Here is a 21304-nt window from a genome sequence, read left to right on the forward strand (position 1 = left end):
TTAATAATCGAAATTTTATGATCAAACATTAAAAAAAATTTTTTATCTATAATAAATGTAAATCGGCACCAAAATTCGTTCCGTGGTAGGGACATTTACCTGACGTACGTGGTCAAAAATGCGAATAATGCATTACAAAAAAGGCACGCGGATCAGATCATTAAATGTAACAATGCAAAGCCAGGTCTGAGGCCACCTCCAAGGTTAAACCCTAATCTGTAAAAGGGAAAAAATTGTGATGTATTAGTATAAGATCTTGTTGTACTGATTGCGAGGGACCACTAACGCTCAGTGCGTAACCAGCTGTCTAGTAAACTAGACGAGTGCGTAGCTGGAGAAAGTTATATTAATTCACTTTAATACTCGTTACTCATTACATACGAACATATGTATTCAACGTTTTATTCATTATTTCCAATAAACTTAATATTACAATTATATCATTATTTAATGGCGTATTTATTTATTAATGAAATATATTACAATGGGCAATTATATATTGCATTGTTTAGATGTAGAAACCCAAAAAAATTTTTTTCCAAATTGAATAAGAAAACAAATTTGAAATTGAAAATATTGTTTGGAATGAAATTTTAGAGTAACAAAAAGACCATCCCATAGTTCATTACTATTTTTATACTTTCTTGCAAATTTTTTCTTTCATCAAAAACGCAAATTTCAGTACCGTCTAGTACCCAGATTTATGAAATAATAAACAATCTGTTTTATGTAATATGTTTTCAGATACACCATCATGGATGCAAAATTTTATCAGTGTGACAAATGTAACTCAAAATTTTCAAATTAAGAGTGTCTATCATCGCACGAAAAAGTTCACAAAAAAAATTTTTTGTATGCGATCTATGTAGCATTATAATATTAGAGAAGAAAAACTATTTGCGTCACACAATGGAATTCCAAAACATTCAGAAAAATTTTAAGTGTATTAAATGCGGAAAATGTTTCACTTACAGAGACATTTGAAAAGTCTGCGACGAAGTCGCAGCGTCGAGCACGCGCACACAGCGGCCTGGCTGTGGTAAATCCCTAAGTTGCATATGTGCGTGCCTGTGTGTGTGCTCGGCGTGATCGGATATTGCCTCTCGGGTCATGGGTCGTGCGCACGCGCTTGGTGAGCGGCGCTGACGCGACTTAGGCATGAGAGGTGTGGCTTATTGGTTGGTGGCGAGTAAATGGTTCGTGACGGTGCCTCCACTTTTGAAGGAGTGTAACGGTCTAAAACATATGGACCAGACCGGTGGAGGCGCCGGCACGACTTGCCGGTCAAAATATTATGTGGGTAAGGAATAAGGGATGTTTAAGTTAATAAAAGAGGGCGCTGTTGATTAATTAGCCAGTCCGAAATCGTTGATCGACGGTAGGCGATCGATCAAAGGGCTGGTAGGGATTCTTTCCAAGGTTTTGAGCCAGAGAAAGGAAGCGGGGCGAGTCAGTATTCGATTTAGGTTTGCTACGTCGCTTTGTTACGGGAAGTTTCCTTGACTGACGTGAGATCATCGCAAATTTCGAGTTTGGGTTGTTGGCTAGCTCTCCCACGTGTCCTGTTGACCGGGAAATCTGTCCTTGGATCTTGGCTGGCTGGTGCGTTCGGTGGCTTGAGGGTGGTGAAGGACCGGGACCAACGCCGACATCAGGTACAGGAGACCGCAAGGAAGCTAGGGGTCAAAGGCATCATCCGTGAGTACCATCTGTTTAAGTTAGTGGCTGCGCGATCTGGTGATTTGAGTCGCGAGGTGCACTTCGTGCCGTCCTCGATCAAAGCAGGTAGCGGCTGGGGTTCGCGGATAGTGGCTTTTAGGGGGCAAAATAGTGGCTCCTTGTGAAATCAAAAAAAAAGGAGAAAGAGGAATCTACAGCTGTGCGTGGTACTTTGGGTTACGACACCGGGGTACGGTGGTCGTACCAAAGAGGCCGGAGCTCCACAGTTGTACTTGTAGCGTTGGGCCCAGGGTAGAGGTGTGAGTGCGCTAAGCTAACCGGGGACAGCGTTACAAGTCAAAAAAAACGTTCAAATAAATATTTGTCAAAATTGTGGGAAAGGTTATGTAAGAGCAGAGCACCTAAAGAGACATTTTAGAGTATGTAATTTTGGAGTATGGCCAAATAAAATTATATGAGACAACTAGACCATTTGTAACAGTTAATGTATAAGGCTTTACAAATTTATTCACATTATATATGGGAAATCTGGGGAGGAGTATGAGGGGAACGGGGGGGGGGGGAGCTAGCAAAAAAGTAGAATTACTCGAAAATTCCAAGAAAATGAAAGAAAAACTACCTTATTTGGGGGGAGATGGGGGGGGGGAGCGGAGGGAGCAAAACTCTTACGACTATATAATATAGGAAGATATATATATATATAAGTATTGTGACGTGGTAAATCGACGTCACAGTGGAAGGGTATGCTTAACAGTAGCAGACAAGAGGAGAGGCGGTACAATGCGTGTTTTGTGGATCAGTAGAAACAGTTGAGTTTGTCAGACGCGTTGATATTTTGTTATAAGCTATATTCAGACTGTAAAAAAAAAGTTGGTTAAAAATTTTTGTGTGCACTCTCGTTTTGTTTTTGTTTGAGACGTTCAAGCGGACGTATCTGTCTCTGCTAACCCACAAAAAAGTTCGACTGTTGTAACCTTTACATTTTGTCGATTTTTTGGTTGCCCACGGCACCTCAAAACGTCTATTCCTAGACGTAACATTTCGTGTCGACGAAAGCGCGGATCTGCCTGGCCAGCAATCCCTTAACTTAGAGCAACGGCTAGCCTCGATCGACTTTCCCCCTTGGGAAAGAGTTTGGTCTACAACCTAACCAAAAGGTATTCTTAAATAACTTACGCATCATTTTACTGATTCTCTTTCATCACATACTATTAAAGTTCATCTATTATTATTTATAATCGAAATGTAATTTTTTTTACTTGAATAAACCAGGTTTTTTGCCAAAAGGCTTTTTCCTGTTCTTGCTGTGTTTCATTGACTTTATAGCCGTAAGCGTCTTTTTGAACTTCGACTACGTAAGTGCCAATTAAGACAGCGACGCCTGACCCCTGGGGTCTTACTCTCTTTGCGAAGTAAACATACACAACCATTTAATATTATCATTTTTTAATGCCTTACTTTCTTTTTTAAAACTTCAGAGTTTGAAACCGTCGCATACGCAACAATGCGCACTAACCCTACCTTATCTAAGGCCCTTGTACCTTCACCTATCCCTACTATGGGCAAGCAATCTAAGAAAGGCTCAAAATAACCTGTCTTGGAAAAATGCAAACCAAGGAACAGGTAAATATTCCAAACCCGTTCATCAAGGAGAACGACACTGTACTCATAAATGACCTGGTAAAATCACTTGCAGAAGAAAACAAGTGGTTAAAAGATCAACTCTCGAATTTACAAATTCAACTACAGACACTAACGGCAACCATAAGAAGTTCTCATGCCAACAGCAGCAGATAAACAGGACAGGCCGAAGATACCAGGCCAAAGATTGACAGCATACATACTTACACAAAGTCAAAACAAGCATCACACTCAGAATGGCCGAGAGATAATTTATCTCGACAGAGATTATCATGGCAGCCGTATTTATGGACTGTTCCCGATGCTCCAGTCTGGGGAGGGGGGGATGATGTTTCTCCAGAACATCACGAAGATCATACTCTTGCAAGACCGTTGAGGGAAGGGAACTCCTGAGACATCGGCTAAATTGTTAGAAGATGGCAAATTAAATTGTTAGGAGACAATCATGAAAGTTTTGAGGAATTTATGACACGCATAGAAGAGTGCAGAATGTCAGCAAACCTTACACAGGAAGAACTCCTTCTAGCATTACCGGAATTCCTAACAGGAGTAGCAGCCACATGGTTCAGAAATGAAAAAGACAGATGGTTATGTTACGAAGACTTCTTAAAGGATGGTAGGTCATGGTTCGGAGCTGGAAACGAGCTACAACACCGGCTAGCACTGGACGCTCAACTGGGGACTCAATACTGGGGCAAACCAGTGTGGGATTACCTAGCGCAAATAAAATCTATTGTAAGGAGGGTTGAACCTCCATGGCCAGAACAAAAACAGCTGGACCTATATTACCAGAATATAAGGCCAGAATTACAGGTAATGGTTAAACGAGGGAAAATCCGAGAACTGAACGACCTCCTACACAAGGCAATGGAAGCCGAACGGGTGATGCACCTACAAACCACATTCCGGAAACCTCCAGAACACACCGGAAAGCTTTTTTTTTTGGAAACGGCCATCAAACCAACAAAGACACACAAGGAAACCAAAAGACAGCCCAAGATCGCCGGGATTAGCGATCCGAAGCCGGATGATTAGGTGGTGCTCATGCTTTCACAGCTTATGAAGAACCAAGAGAAATTTCCCAATAAGGTAACTGAAACTCCTAAAGTAAAACTGGAGATGGAGGTCAGCCAATCACGACTGGCCAGCCGCGCGTTTATGAACAATACAGAGATGGAGATTTGGGAAGAATTGACAAAACGAGAAAGGGAGAAGCCACGCGTGACCAAAGAGGTATGCAAATTGTAATTGACATAATACACGGGAAGAGAACTCCAACCAAGTGGGACTCACCACACAACAAAACCTCAACGCGTAGGCAGAATGCCCGCCCACAGGGGAATAAAAACGGTCCACCCTATGCTACGAAAAAGGGGGGGAGGCGCCAATCCTCTTCATTATCGGACTTTTCCCGATCCGGATCATCTAAAAGGAACAAGTCCGGAAAATCCGAGAACAGAGGGAAATCCCCACAACCTTTCCACGGACGATGCTACGCCTGCGATGAGGTTGGTCATCTGGCCAACAGATGTCCTCACAAATAGGGAAACGAAGCAAGGCGGGCGTAACACTCCCTTACAGGACCCTATGCTACCGAGGAATAAATCACCAGTGAATGATAAGAGGGAGGATGGTCGCCGGTGGTGGGTACAACTCGAAGTTCAAGGCTTTCAACTCCGAGCGTTGTACGACCCCGGTTCCACACACACGGTGATGCGATCCATAGGACTACAGATCGCCAGCGCCTGTGGTCGACGTCTACGTCCATCAACCGGTAACGCTACCATGGCTGATGCGCGTTGCTCCAATATCCTGGGATTTGTCACGCTACCCTTCACATTGGGATCCACGCGTAAGGACTTGGAGGTAGCTATCCTTCCTGATTTAGATGCCAAGTGTTATATAGGAGCCAACTTCATCAACGCTTTCCAAACGGTACATGACTCGGTGGAGCTACGCTAATCCTCCGAAAGAGCGGGGAAAAAGTACTATTAGAAGTAGCAGGACTTATGCAAGGCGAGGGAATACAATTTTCTGTCATCAGCCTGCTTGAGGTTACACCTTCCCAAACGAAACAGTTGCAGGACCTGGTGGATCGATATGTGAAAGATGATACTCCCCTTGGTCGCACGCCGTGGATAGAACACGACATAGAGGTCACAACAGCCAAACCCATCAAACAGCGATATTATCCTGTGTCGCTAAAGATTTAAAGAGAGATACATGCCCAGGTCGACGAAATGTTGAAGTCCGAGGTTGTGAAACCTTCATCCAGTGGATGGGCCAGTCCGGTGGTAATGACCCGGAATATGGTGAACCCGGAGGTAAGGGTAATGTAGAGTGTGCGAGCGTGTGTGTATTTACGTGTGTGTCAAGGGATCGGGTAGCGCGGGACGCCCCCAGGAAGCGTGGAGTGCGAGAACGGGAGAGTCCGGGGGAAAGTGTGATTGTCGCGGATCGTTGCGATAGCGCCGGATTGCGCCAAGATTCGTGCCTAAAAGCCCAGGTGTAAAAGTTCGCCAAAATAAAGTGAAGTGTTCGTATAAATCATTTGCCTCGTCTATTGTCATGCGTGTGTTTATCTTTCCTTCCGAATTTACAGGTCGCGCCTCGTTTCTCCTTGGGAGAGTAATCAGATCCCGACGGACTACCGCCGGCGAAACCTCCTCAGGGACGAGTCTCCTGGGCCAAGCAGCGGGCATCGTGAGCGCGGGGAAAGGGGTTTTTCGCGTTTCAGGATACAGAGGACTTTAGCGAGAGGATCTTCGTAAGTGTCTTTGGACGTTGTTTCGAGACCGCCCTGACCGCGACACCCTATAGTGTCTCAGGGCGCGAAAGTGCAACGTCACAGAATGGCGTAAAATAGAGCCGTAATTTCAAAGCGTGCCACCTTGAAGGGGAATTTGACGTCGATCTTGAACGCCTCCGACCAAAAAGCGATAGAAAAAACCAATGCGATGCTGCAACTTGAGCGTTTAAAGGCTAGTTTCATCGCGTACGAAGAGTTGCACTGCGAAACATTCGAGAAGTCTGCCAAGCCTGATCCGAAAATTTTATCGCGATTGAGGATATGAGGGATCGATATTATGCACTTGCAGCTCGTATCATGGCCATGCACGGTGGGGCTTTCAACAACCCCATGAACGGCACGCAACCCCTCGGCTAGTCAACTTTTTTCGAGAAGCAAAAGCTTCTAAAATTTCCAGTTGTTGAACTCCCTAAGTTCGACGGTCAGCATGAAAAGTGGATCACGTTCAAAAACGCGTTCGGAACTATGGTAGAAGCACCGACGGATATCGATGACCTGGTTAAATTTTTTTATTTGCAAAACGCATTACAGTGAGAGGCTCTAAATAAGATTACAATTTTCGAGGCGACCGCAGAAAATTAAAAAAACGCGTGTAAAGTTCTCGTCGATTCGTATAACCAGAATAATGTTCTCGCATCAAAGCAATTAGATGCTCTGATGAATGTCATCATCAAACCGTTGGAGGTTGCCAACGCACAGGCGTTGTCAAGATTAATCAATGACACCCGCCAGCATCTGAATGTTTGTCATTCGTTAGGCATAAAACCGGATGAATCAATGATCGTGCGTTTTTTGGAGCGTGCCATTTCAATCCCTATCTGATACAAATGGGAAGAGTCGTTGGATTTAAATATAGTTCCGTCGCTTGATCAATTTTTTAAATTCATTAACACGACGACTTTCCATTTGTTAACGATGGAGGACGAAATCAGGCGGGTAAATCAGGAAAAGGGGGCTAAGCGTCAAGGGGACCGAGAATTCGAGACAGCTGCGAAAAAAGTGAAGAACACTAGACAGGCACGCGCAGTGGTCACTAGTAAGAATGCGTTTAAATGTTAACGCTGCGGAGAGACGCACCGCATTTACTCTTGCTCGAAGTACAATAAGCTAAGCGTCTAGGAGCGATAGAAGTTCATTCAACAGAAAAAATTGTGCCAAAATTGTGTAGGAGTTCAATCAGGGAATTACAGAGCGGGGTCATGTAAAACATGCGGCGAGCGGCATCACACATCTCTCCATCGCGACTTGAAGAATACAAAGCCGAGCGCGTGACGTGGAGTTTAGAGTGGGCGTGCTAGAGACAATCACCCGAGCCGTACTGTCACAGCTAATGATGAGCGCAGTTATTCGAGTAAAAAATGCACAGCTTTATTTCGTCGAAGCACGAGCGCTTCTTGACACATGTGCTGCGGTCCATTTAATAACCGAGAAATTCGCGCGTTTTTTGTATATTACTGTTGTTACATCGAGGCTGCGCTCGACGTACCTTTTTTTTTTTTTTTTTTTTTTCTCTCCTCCTCCTCTCCTTATCCTCCTCGTAAAGCCGCGTTTTCGTAGCAAGCTAAATGACATACACGCACACATACACCAAGTACCGAAACTAAGGCTTCGTGACACACAAATAAGGAGAAACCGAGCAAGACAAAGAAGAACTAGTCTACATCTCCCTCCCTCCTTATACGTCGACATCGCCTGATGAAATTTAATAATTTTCTATCCTTTCCCTCTTCTGTGTCCTAACCATTCGTAAATAACCCGACGCGCGAGCCGGGATGTTGATCTACACATCGGCCAGCGTTCATGCAACGCGACTTGACAACAGCATGCTATACTCCTACCACCTTCTTTCTCTAACACTCACATATCCAGAGACGCCAAGCCGAAAAATAACGCGAACTATAATACGACCTAATCCCGATAAGCAAGCACTGGGACCAGTATCGTTACTATATTATATTCTTTAGCAAGTAAGCGTCACCCCAAAACCAAAACAACATATGTAAAGGAAGACGGAAAGCATATAGGAAATCTTTCCCTCTCCCTGCCATGAGATGATGCAGACTAATTCTGAGAACCTATGTGCGTCTCGTCGTCTCTGGCCGTAGTGGCAGTGATAAGGAGGCAAGATCTTCGGCTATATAAGCCCATGGCCTCCTGCACGAGCAGCTCAGTCTCAAAAAAATTCGTTCAATGGTCAGGCCAGCCTGGGTGTATACCTAGAGCAGTAGCCAGACTAAAGGCATACGACCTGGAGAACCCGGTCGATGCATTCAATGGTCAGGCCAGCTTGGTAAACCACCGAGAGTAGTAGCCAGACAGGAATACACGACCTGGAGAATCCGGTCGAAGCCTATTCGTGACCTGGAGAATCCGGTCCACAATTTCAATTTAAATTATATCCGGCCACCCGGATCTTGCCTCGAGAGCCACTTATATTCCCCCTTTGTTTCTTTTTAATAAAAGTAAGTAACAATACTTTTTAAACTTAATTCTCATATATCCCCTAATAGTTTTTTTTTTCTTCTCTTCGTAAAACCCACTTTGCGTGCCGTTCAATCCGGATATTAATGGCCAAGCAGGTGGTGGAAAAATTTTTAATTCAAAAAAAATTTTAATTTAAAAAATCAAGCAACGCTAAGTTGTGTGCCGGTTGGTGCAAATGCCGATGGCCAAACAACTAGCCTCCATTAAAAAAAAAAATCAATCAAGCAACGCTAAGTTGTGTGCCGGTTGGTGCAAATGCCGATGGCCAAACAACTAGCCTCCAATTAAAAATCAAGCAACGCCAAGTTGTGTGCCGGTTGGTGCAAATGCCGATGGCCAAACAACTAGCCTCCATTTAAAAAAAAAAATCAATCAAGCAACGCTATGTTGTGTGCCGGTTGGTGCAAATGCCGATGGCCAAACAACTAGCCTCCAATTAAAAATCAAGCAACGCCAAGTTGTGTGCCGGTTGGTGCAAATGCCGATGGCCAAACAACTAGTCTCCAATTAAAAATCAAGCAACGCTAAGTTACGTGCCATGGGTACAAATACCGATGGCCAAGTAGCTAGCTAACCCTTCTCTAATCATCTACCCTGTTCCTACCCTAGTGCCTCGTCTTCAACCCTTGCTGTCGTGTCCCCAGGCTATTGAGCGAAAGCTTAGGCCTAAATACAGAATTTACTATTACGCCGTCTTCGACGTAACACTGTCTTAGGATTGACTCTTGGTTATTTTAGTCAGATATAGCGCTTTCAAAAGGCTTTAAATATAAGTTGTTCTTCACTACGAAGTCTAAATATCCTAAATGACATTTAATTAACAACTAAGAAATTTTATGTAATCAACCCAGAAAACCATTATATGTGGTTAACGAAAATCATCAAACCGATGAGCAAGTTACTTGTATTCTAATTATAATATATTGTAGGTAGTTTTGCATCATAGTAATTAAAACATTTTAAAATTTAAATCAAAGTTGGCACAGGCAATTTAGTTATAGCCATGTCAGAATTGAAATTAAAAGAAAAAATTGTTTTATTAAATACATTTAATTATCATTAATAAGTTACGTCAGTACTGTTAGGTAGACAGTAGCTCAAAGCGTTTAATTAACGGCTTGTTGGATTGACAGTGATTGAATAAAATAAAAAAATAACGGTTGAATTTCTTAATTAATTTAAGGATACTCAAGGTTGCTTCAATAGCAGAAAAATAATTTTACAAATAATACCAATAGTTACGAATTTTGACTTGAATCACGCAAATCCTATAGATTGCCTGATCATCGCTTGCTCGGCAAAACATAAATTCACAGTAGTGGTAAGAGCAGTACGTATTTAATAAATATTACTGTACATTTAAAAACATATTTTTGCTGTGTACTGTATTTTTCCCTAACGTCGTATCTTTTCCAAGAGTTAGTGCTCAGGACTTCCACTCCGTCCAGTCAGGAGTGGAAGCATTTCACCCTGGGGCAAAGGTTGAACAATTACCTCTTTCAAGGCTGCACCGTAGTTACTACACCCTTTCTGGCGACGAGCTCAGAGCTTCTAAAGGGTTCTATCGAGCCTTTCATCAAGAGTGTCATTCATGCTTCCCCCACTACAAGATCCTGAAACTCATCGACCAAGGACCGATCATAGTAGAGACAACAAGCGAGCTAGGTGATAGTTTGTAAATAAGTTTTTTTTAAATATGAATATGTAAATAAAAAAACGACACCCTAGCCGCTCAACGATCTCATCAGCTGAGGATCAACACCTATTCGCCGACAGACTTCAACGACAGATCGTATTCTGGCGAAAACAGCTGCCATACTACTCTACTAATCCCTAACTTCCATCCGCCGTTTAAAGTCGCCCACCTTAACAGACGTCACTTAAAAATTTGGTGAAGTAACTACTGAAAATGGCGAGGTAAGGAATGCAGTGATTAAAGATGGTAAATCTATAATGAGTTATTCAACAGCAACTCTTTTGACAAAGAAATAAAATATTCAATACGTTAAGAGTCTTCAATCGCTATTTTTAAATTAATTTTAAACATATATTAATGCAATTTGAACTTGATAAAGAATCAAAGAACGCTTAAAAAATTATTACGCCAGATGTTTTGTTTGGATATACCTAACTTTCGGAAAAATGTAGCTTCTAGTCCAAGAGATTATCAAGACATACTACAAGAGGTACAAAAATGTATTTAGTAAATAGAAATATAAATAAATGATCATTATTCTACAGGCAACGCCAATGAAGAGATAAGAAGAGATCTAGATTTTAGGATATATTTTAAATGAAAAATTGCTTCTGCAAAATTCTGTACAAATCGAAGATGTTACTGAAGTACCAGTTCCAAAAAATGCCAAAAAAATATACGTATTTATAAGTTTGGTATACATTTACGAGCACTTTTTGTTTAACAGAGCAGATAACGTTAAACACTATACGATTTATGCAAACAAGATAAACGGAACTGGACCATCCATTGATAGGATTTGGTAGGTTAAAAAGTCAAATTACATCGGATAAGATTGTGGCAATATTTGACCAAAAAAGCAGTTAGTCTTAGCATACAACTTTAGTAATTACGGACTTTCAGCAGTACTATCACAACGTTATAATAATGGCATGGAATGCTTAATAGCCTTAGCCTTTTAAGTAATTCTAAAAAACGAGCAACATGTTACAATACACAAGAAAGCGGGAGCAATTATTTTTGATTTCTAAAAATTAAGCTAGAATATATAAATTTGATGAGTTGTGACATCCCATGTTACATACTTAATATTTATTACTTCGAAACACAGAGTTTCGTTTTTAAATTATAAAAAGCCCAAAGCTCAGCGATCTAGAAACATCGAGCGGTACACCTGCTTCTGCAATCGCGTCACATATAACTTACTTCTTTTGAAACAAACAAGATGTAAGACTTAGTTCGGTGATTAAGCTACGTGTTAGAAGCGTGCATTTCAAGCAAATGTAAGACTTAGTTTTGTGACTAAGCTGTGTCAGAAAAGCTCGAGCTAACCAGGCCACTGTTAACTCGCCTAAAAAGTAAATCGAGGAGGAACAAGAAAAAAAGAACCGTCGACTTGGGTTACGACGTTAAAAGCAGCAGCCTAACTATTGTCATCATTATTGTCACTCTTGTGTAGGATTAGGATCATCGTTGCGGTCAACCGTGTAAAATCTTGCAACTGCGTGCGCGCAAGCAGAGGCTAACCAACGATCATAGACGTAAGTTAAGTTGAGAAAAACTATAAATTGTTTAAATATTGTAAATGCGAATCTGAACTTTATAATTTATATTTGTGAAATCAACTATTTCCGGCTTTTTCAATTCAAATTTATTAAATCATCAGATAAGACATAACTTGGTTGTTGATTAAATTTACTTTCTTATTTCAAAAATATTTTAATTAACTAAATTATATGAAACCACCTACCAGCGAGTGACTGCCGGGTGCTGGAGGAGAACGCCTCTTATATACCTTGTACAATTGACGGTCGCACAAAGCGCATGACCATGTCATAATAATGTACAAGGTATATAAGAGGCGTTCTCCTCCAGTACCCGGCAGTCACTCGCTGTTGGTGGTGTAGGATGGTTGGTGGTGGTGCAGTAGCAACATCGAATATTTTATCTCGCGTTTTTCCATGCGACGTCACAAACCTGTAACAAAAACGTGTTTTGACTTAACTACATGTCAGTGCAATTGGTGTTTGACGAAGAAGATACAACAGAAGAAGATTTCAGACGAGGAATATGAGAAATTCGTAAAGAAAATAGCGACGATGACAGAAGAGAACGAAGCAAGTACATCAACGGAAATAATAATAAAAAAAGAAGACGATCCGGAGACAACATGTTGTTACATCGAGGCTGCGCTCGACGTACCTTTTTTTTTTCTCTCCTCCTCCTCTCCTTATCCTCCTCGTAAAGCCGCGTTTTCGTAGCAAGCTAAATGACATACACGCACACATACACCAAGTACCGAAACTAAGGCTTCGTGACACACAAATAAGGAGAAACCGAGCAAGACAAAGAAGAACTAGTCTACATCTCCCTCCCTCCTTATACGTCGACATCGCCTGATGAAATTTAATAATTTTCTATCCTTTCCCTCTTCTGTGTCCTAACCATTCGTAAATAACCCGACGCGCGAGCCGGGATGTTGATCTACACATCGGCCAGCGTTCATGCAACGCGACTTGACAACAGCATGCTATACTCCTACCACCTTCTTTCTCTAACACTCACATATCCAGAGACGCCAAGCCGAAAAATAACGCGAACTATAATACGACCTAATCCCGATAAGCAAGCACTGGGACCAGTATCGTTACTATATTATATTCTTTAGCGAGTAAGCGTCACCCCAAAACCAAAACAACATATGTAAAGGAAGACGGAAAGCATATAGGAAATCTTTCCCTCTCCCTGCCATGAGATGATGCAGACTAATTCTGAGAACCTATGTGCGTCTCGTCGTCTCTGGCCGTAGTGGCAGTGATAAGGAGGCAAGATCTTCGGCTATATAAGCCTATGGCCTCCTGCACGAGCAGCTCAGTCTCAAAAAAATTCGTTCAATGGTCAGGCCAGCCTGGGTGTATACCTAGAGCAGTAGCCAGACTAAAGGCATACGACCTGGAGAACCCGGTCGATGCATTCAATGGTCAGGCCAGCTTGGTAAACCACCGAGAGTAGTAGCCAGACAGGAATACACGACCTGGAGAATCCGGTCGAAGCCTATTCGTGACCTGGAGAATCCGGTCCACAATTTCAATTTAAATTATATCCGGCCACCCGGATCTTGCCTCGAGAGCCACTTATATTCCCCCTTTGTTTCTTTTTAATAAAAGTAAGTAACAATACTTTTTAAACTTAATTCTCATATATCCCCTAATAGTTTTTTTTCTTCTCTTCGTAAAACCCACTTTGCGTGCCGTTCAATCCGGATATTAATGGCCAAGCAGGTGGTGGAAAAATTTTTAATTCAAAAAAAATTTTAATTTAAAAAATCAAGCAACGCTAAGTTGTGTGCCGGTTGGTGCAAATGCCGATGGCCAAACAACTAGCCTCCATTTAAAAAAAAAATCAATCAAGCAACGCTAAGTTGTGTGCCGGTTGGTGCAAATGCCGATGGCCAAACAACTAGCCTCCAATTAAAAATCAAGCAACGCCAAGTTGTGTGCCGGTTGGTGCAAATGCCGATGGCCAAGTAGCTAGCTAACCCTTCTCTAATCATCTACCCTGTTCCTACCCTAGTGCCTCGTCTTCAACCCTTGCTGTCGTGTCCCCAGGCTATTGAGCGAAAGCTTAGGCCTAAATACAGAATTTACTATTACGCCGTCAACAATACAACAATTGAAAGCTTAGATTCTGAATACGAATTTGCAGAAGAACTTAGAAGAGTTATGATATCAACTGAAAAAAGAAAAGAAGATATTACACATGATTCACGAAGAGCAAGCATCGGAAGAAAAGGAGGTATTCTAATTGATTGACTTGCGATCAATTTCACGAATAAAGGCTACTCTTGTTCAAGTACAGATAACTTGGAGGCCGCAAGCCTGCTTTCTGAGGAATCAAATCATTGTTCCTTTCATGTCATTGCCCAACGCTATCAAAATGCAACTGTGATTTTGATCGACAATCCACATAGTTGAGAAAACCAACAAGCACACAAACTACCCAAATGGGTCAATAGCAGTCATGTATCGGACAACACTCCACGTGATTGTCAATCAACATTTTCTCGTATACGTATAAGGTAAAATTGATAATTTTTAACGATGATCGATCATCCTTCCATTTGCTTGATTTACTGTATTAATATATTATGTTCGCGTTCTCCCTTTTTTTTTATTAGTCAATTATGTTCAATCTCATTGTTTTTTTACAAAAAAAAAAAAAAAAAAAAAAAAAAAAAAAAAAAAAAAAAAAAAAAAAAAAAAGGGTAATTCAATTTGTAAATAGAGAGAATTACTATGTCACATGTAACATTTTGTGCTGAATAAAAAAGGGTTTTTTGGCAGATTTTTCCCTTGAATTAATTAGTCATTGTTCATTTGCATATCACGTATGGTTTAATACACAGAAATTAAATACAATTTAAATTCGATAAAACCCAGTGGTCGTAAACGATCTTCAGTTCTATGGACGTAGAATTCAGACAATTAACATAATTAATTGGAACACAATTAAATATTTGAAGATTAGATAACTCACGAATATAATCTGTGTCTAATTTTACTGGAACTATTCCTAGGTAAGCTGTTACGGCTCACTGAGAATTGCTACGTGTAAAACAAGTGATGATTGACTTACTTGAGTGGCCGGAGTTGACGGGAAAGAGTGCAAGTCTATCACACGAGCGCGGAAAATCGCCCAGTACGAGTTGAATACAAGATCTTTAGCAATAAGTGTGAGGAAAATAGGTATTGATTTTTAAAACCGCTGTGTATTAAGAATTGAATAACAGTCCTTCTTATGAGACTAAAAATAATTCGTTAATTCTATCAAATCTACAATTTATTTTCTGTACAACAGTTGTATTTATAAATTCAAGTAATATTAACCATCGAACTACTTTTATTAACTAACTGAAACTACTTCACTGTCTTAACTTCTGTGTGTTTATTCGCATATGGAAGGCTACCAACATTAACTAAGTAAGCTACTGCTTACTTGACACGTGATTGGTTGATGAATAAATTATGGTGCCCAACTATTGGCTTATAGAACGCACATAACTTTTAGATTGATCTACGCACGTGCAGATTCAAACATAAAATATCAACTTCAATTCTGAATATTCATCCGCGTTTGCTAGATCGCGAAGCAATCCAAAAACTATTTTGACAACAACAGAGGTTAGTAAGAACAGTCTGTAACTAATTTTTACCACTAAACATAAATTTTAAAGATTCATGATCAGTTTTTAAAATTACATTACTGCCATATAATTATATTAACGACTGAAATGCAACTCGGCCATGAGATAAAATCATCAAGAACGCAACTCGACCATAAAAATAGTTAGTATTATCTTACGGGACAATCCGAGACGAGTGGATGAACTCTGGATACGAACTTTATTTTTTCAACTGACGGCACAGTAAACGTTAAAAAAACGCTCAAAGTAGAAATTTTTTTTTTTCAGAAAACCCAGGGTGGAAACAAACTTGAAGCAATTAAAAGTAGAAGAAATTTGAAAAATCAAACTTCCCGTTATATGTATTATTTAGGAAAAACTTTATTAGTAACAAGACCGCGTTTCATCATGGTCCGTGAATAATATTACACGTCCTACATGAGCGCATTTCAAACTCGCGACCGCGAACTAACGTGAAAGATTAAAAGCGACCTTAACCCCGCAGCCCCAGCCAGTCATTTCCGGCGAAATTATGCAAGACTCTTCATCCCCCTGTCACGCCAAGAACACATAGAAGTTAGCTGATGCATACACACTGCAGCCCTTGCTAGCCCGCCTACGTATATTCAAGTCACACGCACGCCCAAGTGCTCTCCCTCCAACTATTCCTCTGAAGCCAACTTGGCCTCGCGAGAATCACCGAGTGGTAAGGAGTAAATATAGGTGTCTCGAATGAAAGGACTGACGGTCCACCTGTTAAAGTGCATTCACCGATTCATCGGACCGCGTACAATTGTGACGTAAGGAGCTGTCTTTGCCATTGAGGGGGGCGTCGCGGCTTCGCAATTACGGCGCGCTACGCGTACCTCGCAGAGTTCCCCGGCAGCTTTACCTACGGCATATTACAGCTGCTAAATGTCCGCATTGATGCATGAGGCTGTACGGATAGGAGGCACAAGCGCGTTATGAATTTACGATCGGCCAGGACGCTTGTCTGAACGTCTTAGGGAGCTTTTCCCCCTCTCTTGCCACGATCAGGCTGTGGGTGATCCCGTTAGAAGATGTGTTTCAATGCTACTCCACCCTGTTATCCTTATTCCCATACCAACAATTTCCTTTTTTGATGACACTCGATATCGCCACTAAAAGCCTGTCACTCCCAATGAGACGCGTTAGGTTATTGGGCTACTTTAACTCTCGTTGGCTCAACTGTTTTTCGATGTATCATGAGTGCGTTATGCGGGTGGTGATTACAAAGAGTAGAGAGGGACAGTTTTTGACGATTAGGCAGAAATTTTGCCTTGCGCATTGGATTTCACTAAGTACGTTTAAACGAAGTAACAAAAATTTTCAGTGTAGAAAACTTAAGCACGCTTTGAACATCACTCTACTTATAAATCCATAGAGATTGAAAAATAGATGAATAAATAAAAAAATCAAAACATACAATCATCTATGCACAAAGCATTCGATATAGATAATCTTCACCTTCTGCAGCAGCTTCATCGTTTGAAGTTCAACAGGAACGTAGAAAAATCGCTGAATAAACTCCACCTACAAAATCATCTGCTTAATTAGAGAGTCAAACATATTACGTGAGGTGTATACAATTTTATGACTTTATGATAGAAACATAAAAATACTACTTAATCAGGAAGCTGATAATGCATGGAAACGTCACGATTATTTTTATTCGCAAGTTCTCTGTAAATGAATTTGTCGTGGTCCATAAACTACTTTACAGTGATTCACGATTAAAAATATAATTTCAAAACCATGCTTATTAATTTATACGGCAAAAAAATTTATCTCGTGATTTCAAAATGTATTCAATTCGTATTAAAATCATTGTTGTTATAAGTGATAGATTTATGCGTTTGCACTTGATAAATGCAGATATGAAAAATCAAAATGTGATATGATTAAAAATATATCCACCGAAAATTTATTTCAGGAAATTGAAACAATGTTTGATGCATTCAAATGTCCATGGGATTTCAAAAACCGGAGAATTTCAATAACCAAAACAAACATGAATGACACGAATGCTTATTACCAGAGTCAAAGATTACGTTTAATTGAATGTCAAAGCGTCGACAGCCATTCGACAATTTACTTACGTCAAAGGACTTTACGGTTCTGGGCTCAACCGGACACGAAGACGGTTTTAGGTCACATGAGCGCACCTGGCCCACGACATCTGCTCCAATAGACTGTATACCTAACAATAATATACATATGCATGAACACTCAGACACGAATACAAATAAATAAACAGTATAGTTTAATCGGGAGACAAAATTACGGTTCTAGTTAAAATCGATTAATGGTAGTTATGAATACCAACCTTTTATACATATATGATTGACTTGTTTAAGATAGACGAGAGTTTTGAGCAGCTAGTTAATTTTTTTTTATCTTAACTAATGAGTTTTCAAAATTTAGATTCCATCGTACGACATCAAAGGCGATTATTAAATTTCCAGTTGAGCAAATATTACAGTTATTTTTTTTTGTTTACATCTGGTATGAAATAATTTTGTTTTGTTTTTGACACTATAAATATTATATATTTATTTTTGAATAAATTAATTAATGTGTACACAATTATATCCATCCTTCCAAACCATGAAGGGGACTATAACCGGAAGGACAGATATAACTGTAAGTAAGTGTACCCTTACTACTTAATAATAGAAATCTTCGATATTTACCAGCTGTATTATTAACGGTATCATCGTTTAAAGAACAAATAAGTTTTATTTAATGACCAGAAACTTTGTATCGAACTATTATGTGTAATATGTAACATAATATCGACATACTATTTGAGTGTGTGTTGCTGTAGGGTAGAAATTTAAAATATTTATTTATACGTATTCCACATCAAATCATGTAAACAAAAAATTTTTTTTCCGTTAAAACCTACAATAACAGACAGTGTACTCTGTGACGGAAAGACAAAACTTTGGTCACAAGACTAGCGCCAGTGTTGGTCAGAAATATGATTATTTTTCGTTAACCTTAAATTTATGAATTTTTAAACACAGTAGACTTAAAAAAAAAAAAAAAAAAAAAAGGTTTAAATTTACAGATTTTTTGACGCCTAATGAGTCATTACGAATAAAATTTTCCGTAAATTTTGGGCGTGCGTTTGACAATCTCAGTATCTTATTCCTATAAATAGGTCATTCCACTGAAAATCGTCTATTTCATGACCAACTTGATCAAAACGTATTCGCCAAAAAAAGTAGAAAAATTAAAAACCTCTTTTAATTTTTGTCCATTTTAGCCTTCAAAATATTCTGTTTTTCGTAGAATAACTCATGTAAGCTTGTTTTTTCCGATTCATCAAGTACCTAGATTGACTCATTTTTTCTGGGAGAACACAGGGGATTAAGCGGGGTAGAAGTTTGGTTTCTCGATGACTTAATCACAACGCGATTGTGCCTCAACGTAGCTTCTGAGAGCCACTTCTGTTTTTTTTTGCTGTCAGAAGTCTTCCCGATCAAATTTAAAGTGGCTCATCATCCTTGTACTATCCGTTTGTGTAACTTTAAACTATCAGTCCTGAAAACATTGAGTAGCAAGGCTCAATATGGATAAATATTATAGATACGAATCCGCTTGTTTGCGTGCTGAGGTTAGTCTCCGATTTCGGACTTTCCACACGTCATCAATTGTTTTCACTCGGCAACCCTAGACTTTTACGATTTCATTAGAAAGAAGATTATTTAAATAACCTGCTCCAAGTTTTTATAGCCTAAAAAAGCTAAAACTTTTGGTGAAAAAATCAAAATGCCTCATAAAATCAATGCTAATATTTCGAATTTTGAATGTGTTTTTTATTCGATTTTGGTCAGCAACACGCTCTGAAATTTGACTTGCACATCCGTTCAGATGATACTTTACCATGGATTTTAATTTAGGTGCAAAAGCTCGACTTTCAAAATGGTGATGAGCCACTTAAAACTTGTTTATTTTTGTTCAACAGAGTCAATGTTTGGCAGCTGATAATGAGAGTTCACAGCTGTGGAATTCAGAAATAAATTTTGTTTCTTTAATTTTTGTATAGCTCTACGGCTTTTTATCTCTTCTTTTAATTGTCTTTTCTTTAAAAATCTACTATTGATTATTGTTAATATTATTTCCCTTAATTTTTTTAAGTAAAAGCGATTCTTTTTCATACATTTAGCGATGGAAAAAATTATGCTTCTATCTCACGAAACGACAATTTTTTAGCGTACAAAAAACTCAACAGCTGATAGTCCGTACCAACCACAATGGTATATGTGAAATAAAATGTTTTTTTTTTAATATTCATCGAACGGTTCACAGTAAAGTAACTATTATTTTTCAAATAAATGTTTTCGAAAACATTATTGCGTAACTTAAAAAATGGGAAACTTTTAAGGAAATTTTTATGAATTTTTCTGTAGTCATTTATTTTACATTGAATTAGTTAATGCGCACAATTTATCTTTTTATTTTCTTCAATATCTTCATCATCAGCTATTGTAGAAAATGTATTGGTACGTCAGTATTACAGTGACTTCCTGTAATGTCGAGACATGAATCAGTTTCGTTATCGTGGAATCAGCTAAAGTTTAACATCGCCCTGGTTTACTAATTCATTGATTTTTTAAGTACTGTTTTAACAATATGTTAATGTTTCTCATTTATTTAAAATATAAAGACGAAACTAGCTACCACGTCCAATAGCGTGACCGTCACAATATAGTCGAAGTAAAGCCGTCACGAATAGGTTCAGTAACACTGAACATAACATCGTAATTGATGAACTACTTAAAAAAAAAAAAAAAACCAGAATTACTTTGTACGAAAGAGTAGACTGAAAATTTCTGGAAAAAAATAACCACTGCAGTTAATACTTTTAAAAAATGGAAAATTACTGAGTTTAAAGTGCAGGAATCTTAGATAAAAACCTAGAATCAGTCCGTTTTGAATCCATTCTTGGCCTATTTTAGTAAAGGTATGAAGTTACATCATGTGATACTTAAACTTATGGTATACTATAGTATTGTACGCTCACTGATAAGAGTTACATTAATTAATTATTGAAAAAATCTGATAAAACTTTTGTTAAAAACAGCAAAAACCGAGTTAGTTTCGATATTTTAAGTGATTTAATTTTACAATTAAACGAAAGTGACGATTTTTAAAATCAGAATTTTATCAAGTCAAATTTGCCAGTTAAAGAAAACAGATTTACTATTTACAATTGGCTTAACAAACTTCTCACATCAGACGGTCTCAGTAGTGTTGACGGAGAAATTTTAAAAAATACTTAAAAATCCTTCGACGTATCCGTCAACAATAAAAGCGCACATTCGATCAATTTGTTGCTGTTAATCAAGCCAAAGCCTTTTGTGGAGGTAGTATTTACAACGTTTATAAAGATGATGATGGTACAATTAAAAATCGTAGTATCGAATGCGAGGTCAGTCATAGTAAAATTTCTACAATGTCAAAAAAATATGCTTCAAGTTTTTAAGTTTCGAATAGTCATGATAATTTTTTTTAGACCAATTTAAAACATTGAGCCGAGTTTACGTTCTTTCCAGAAAACTTTATATCAATAAAAAAAGCACTTTTGATTCAACAAATTGCAAAAATTTAGAACAAAAATTAAGTAAACTAGCATAATGGGGCATCAGTTAAAAAATTTAATTAAACCACAATCACACGAACAATTAGCTTTGAAATTACAAGAAAATTTATCGGTTAATACTATTCTGCTCAAGCTCAACTGAATTTTAGCCAATTTTATTACTTGAATATAACCAGCCAT

General features: G+C 39.0%; 1 protein-coding gene across 1 annotated transcript in view; it reads right to left on the reverse strand.

The window, feature by feature from the left end:
- LOC149374294 (uncharacterized) overlaps window positions 1–21304 on the reverse strand; it is a 37476-nt gene extending 16172 nt beyond the window's left edge. The window contains exons 1-3 of the mRNA XM_089594000.1: window positions 21205–21304; window positions 17613–17713; window positions 16981–17046 (exon numbers count right to left, since the gene is read on the reverse strand). Of these exons, the coding sequence (XP_089450126.1) occupies window positions 16981–17046; window positions 17613–17713; window positions 21205–21304 (267 nt within the window). The remainder of the gene's footprint in view (window positions 1–16980; window positions 17047–17612; window positions 17714–21204) is intronic.

Source organism: Copidosoma floridanum, unplaced genomic scaffold, assembly GCF_036245765.1.
Source record: "Copidosoma floridanum isolate Cflo_tuat_1 unplaced genomic scaffold, Cflo_Japanese_pri ptg000020l, whole genome shotgun sequence".
NCBI classification, from domain to species: domain Eukaryota; kingdom Metazoa; phylum Arthropoda; class Insecta; order Hymenoptera; family Encyrtidae; genus Copidosoma; species Copidosoma floridanum.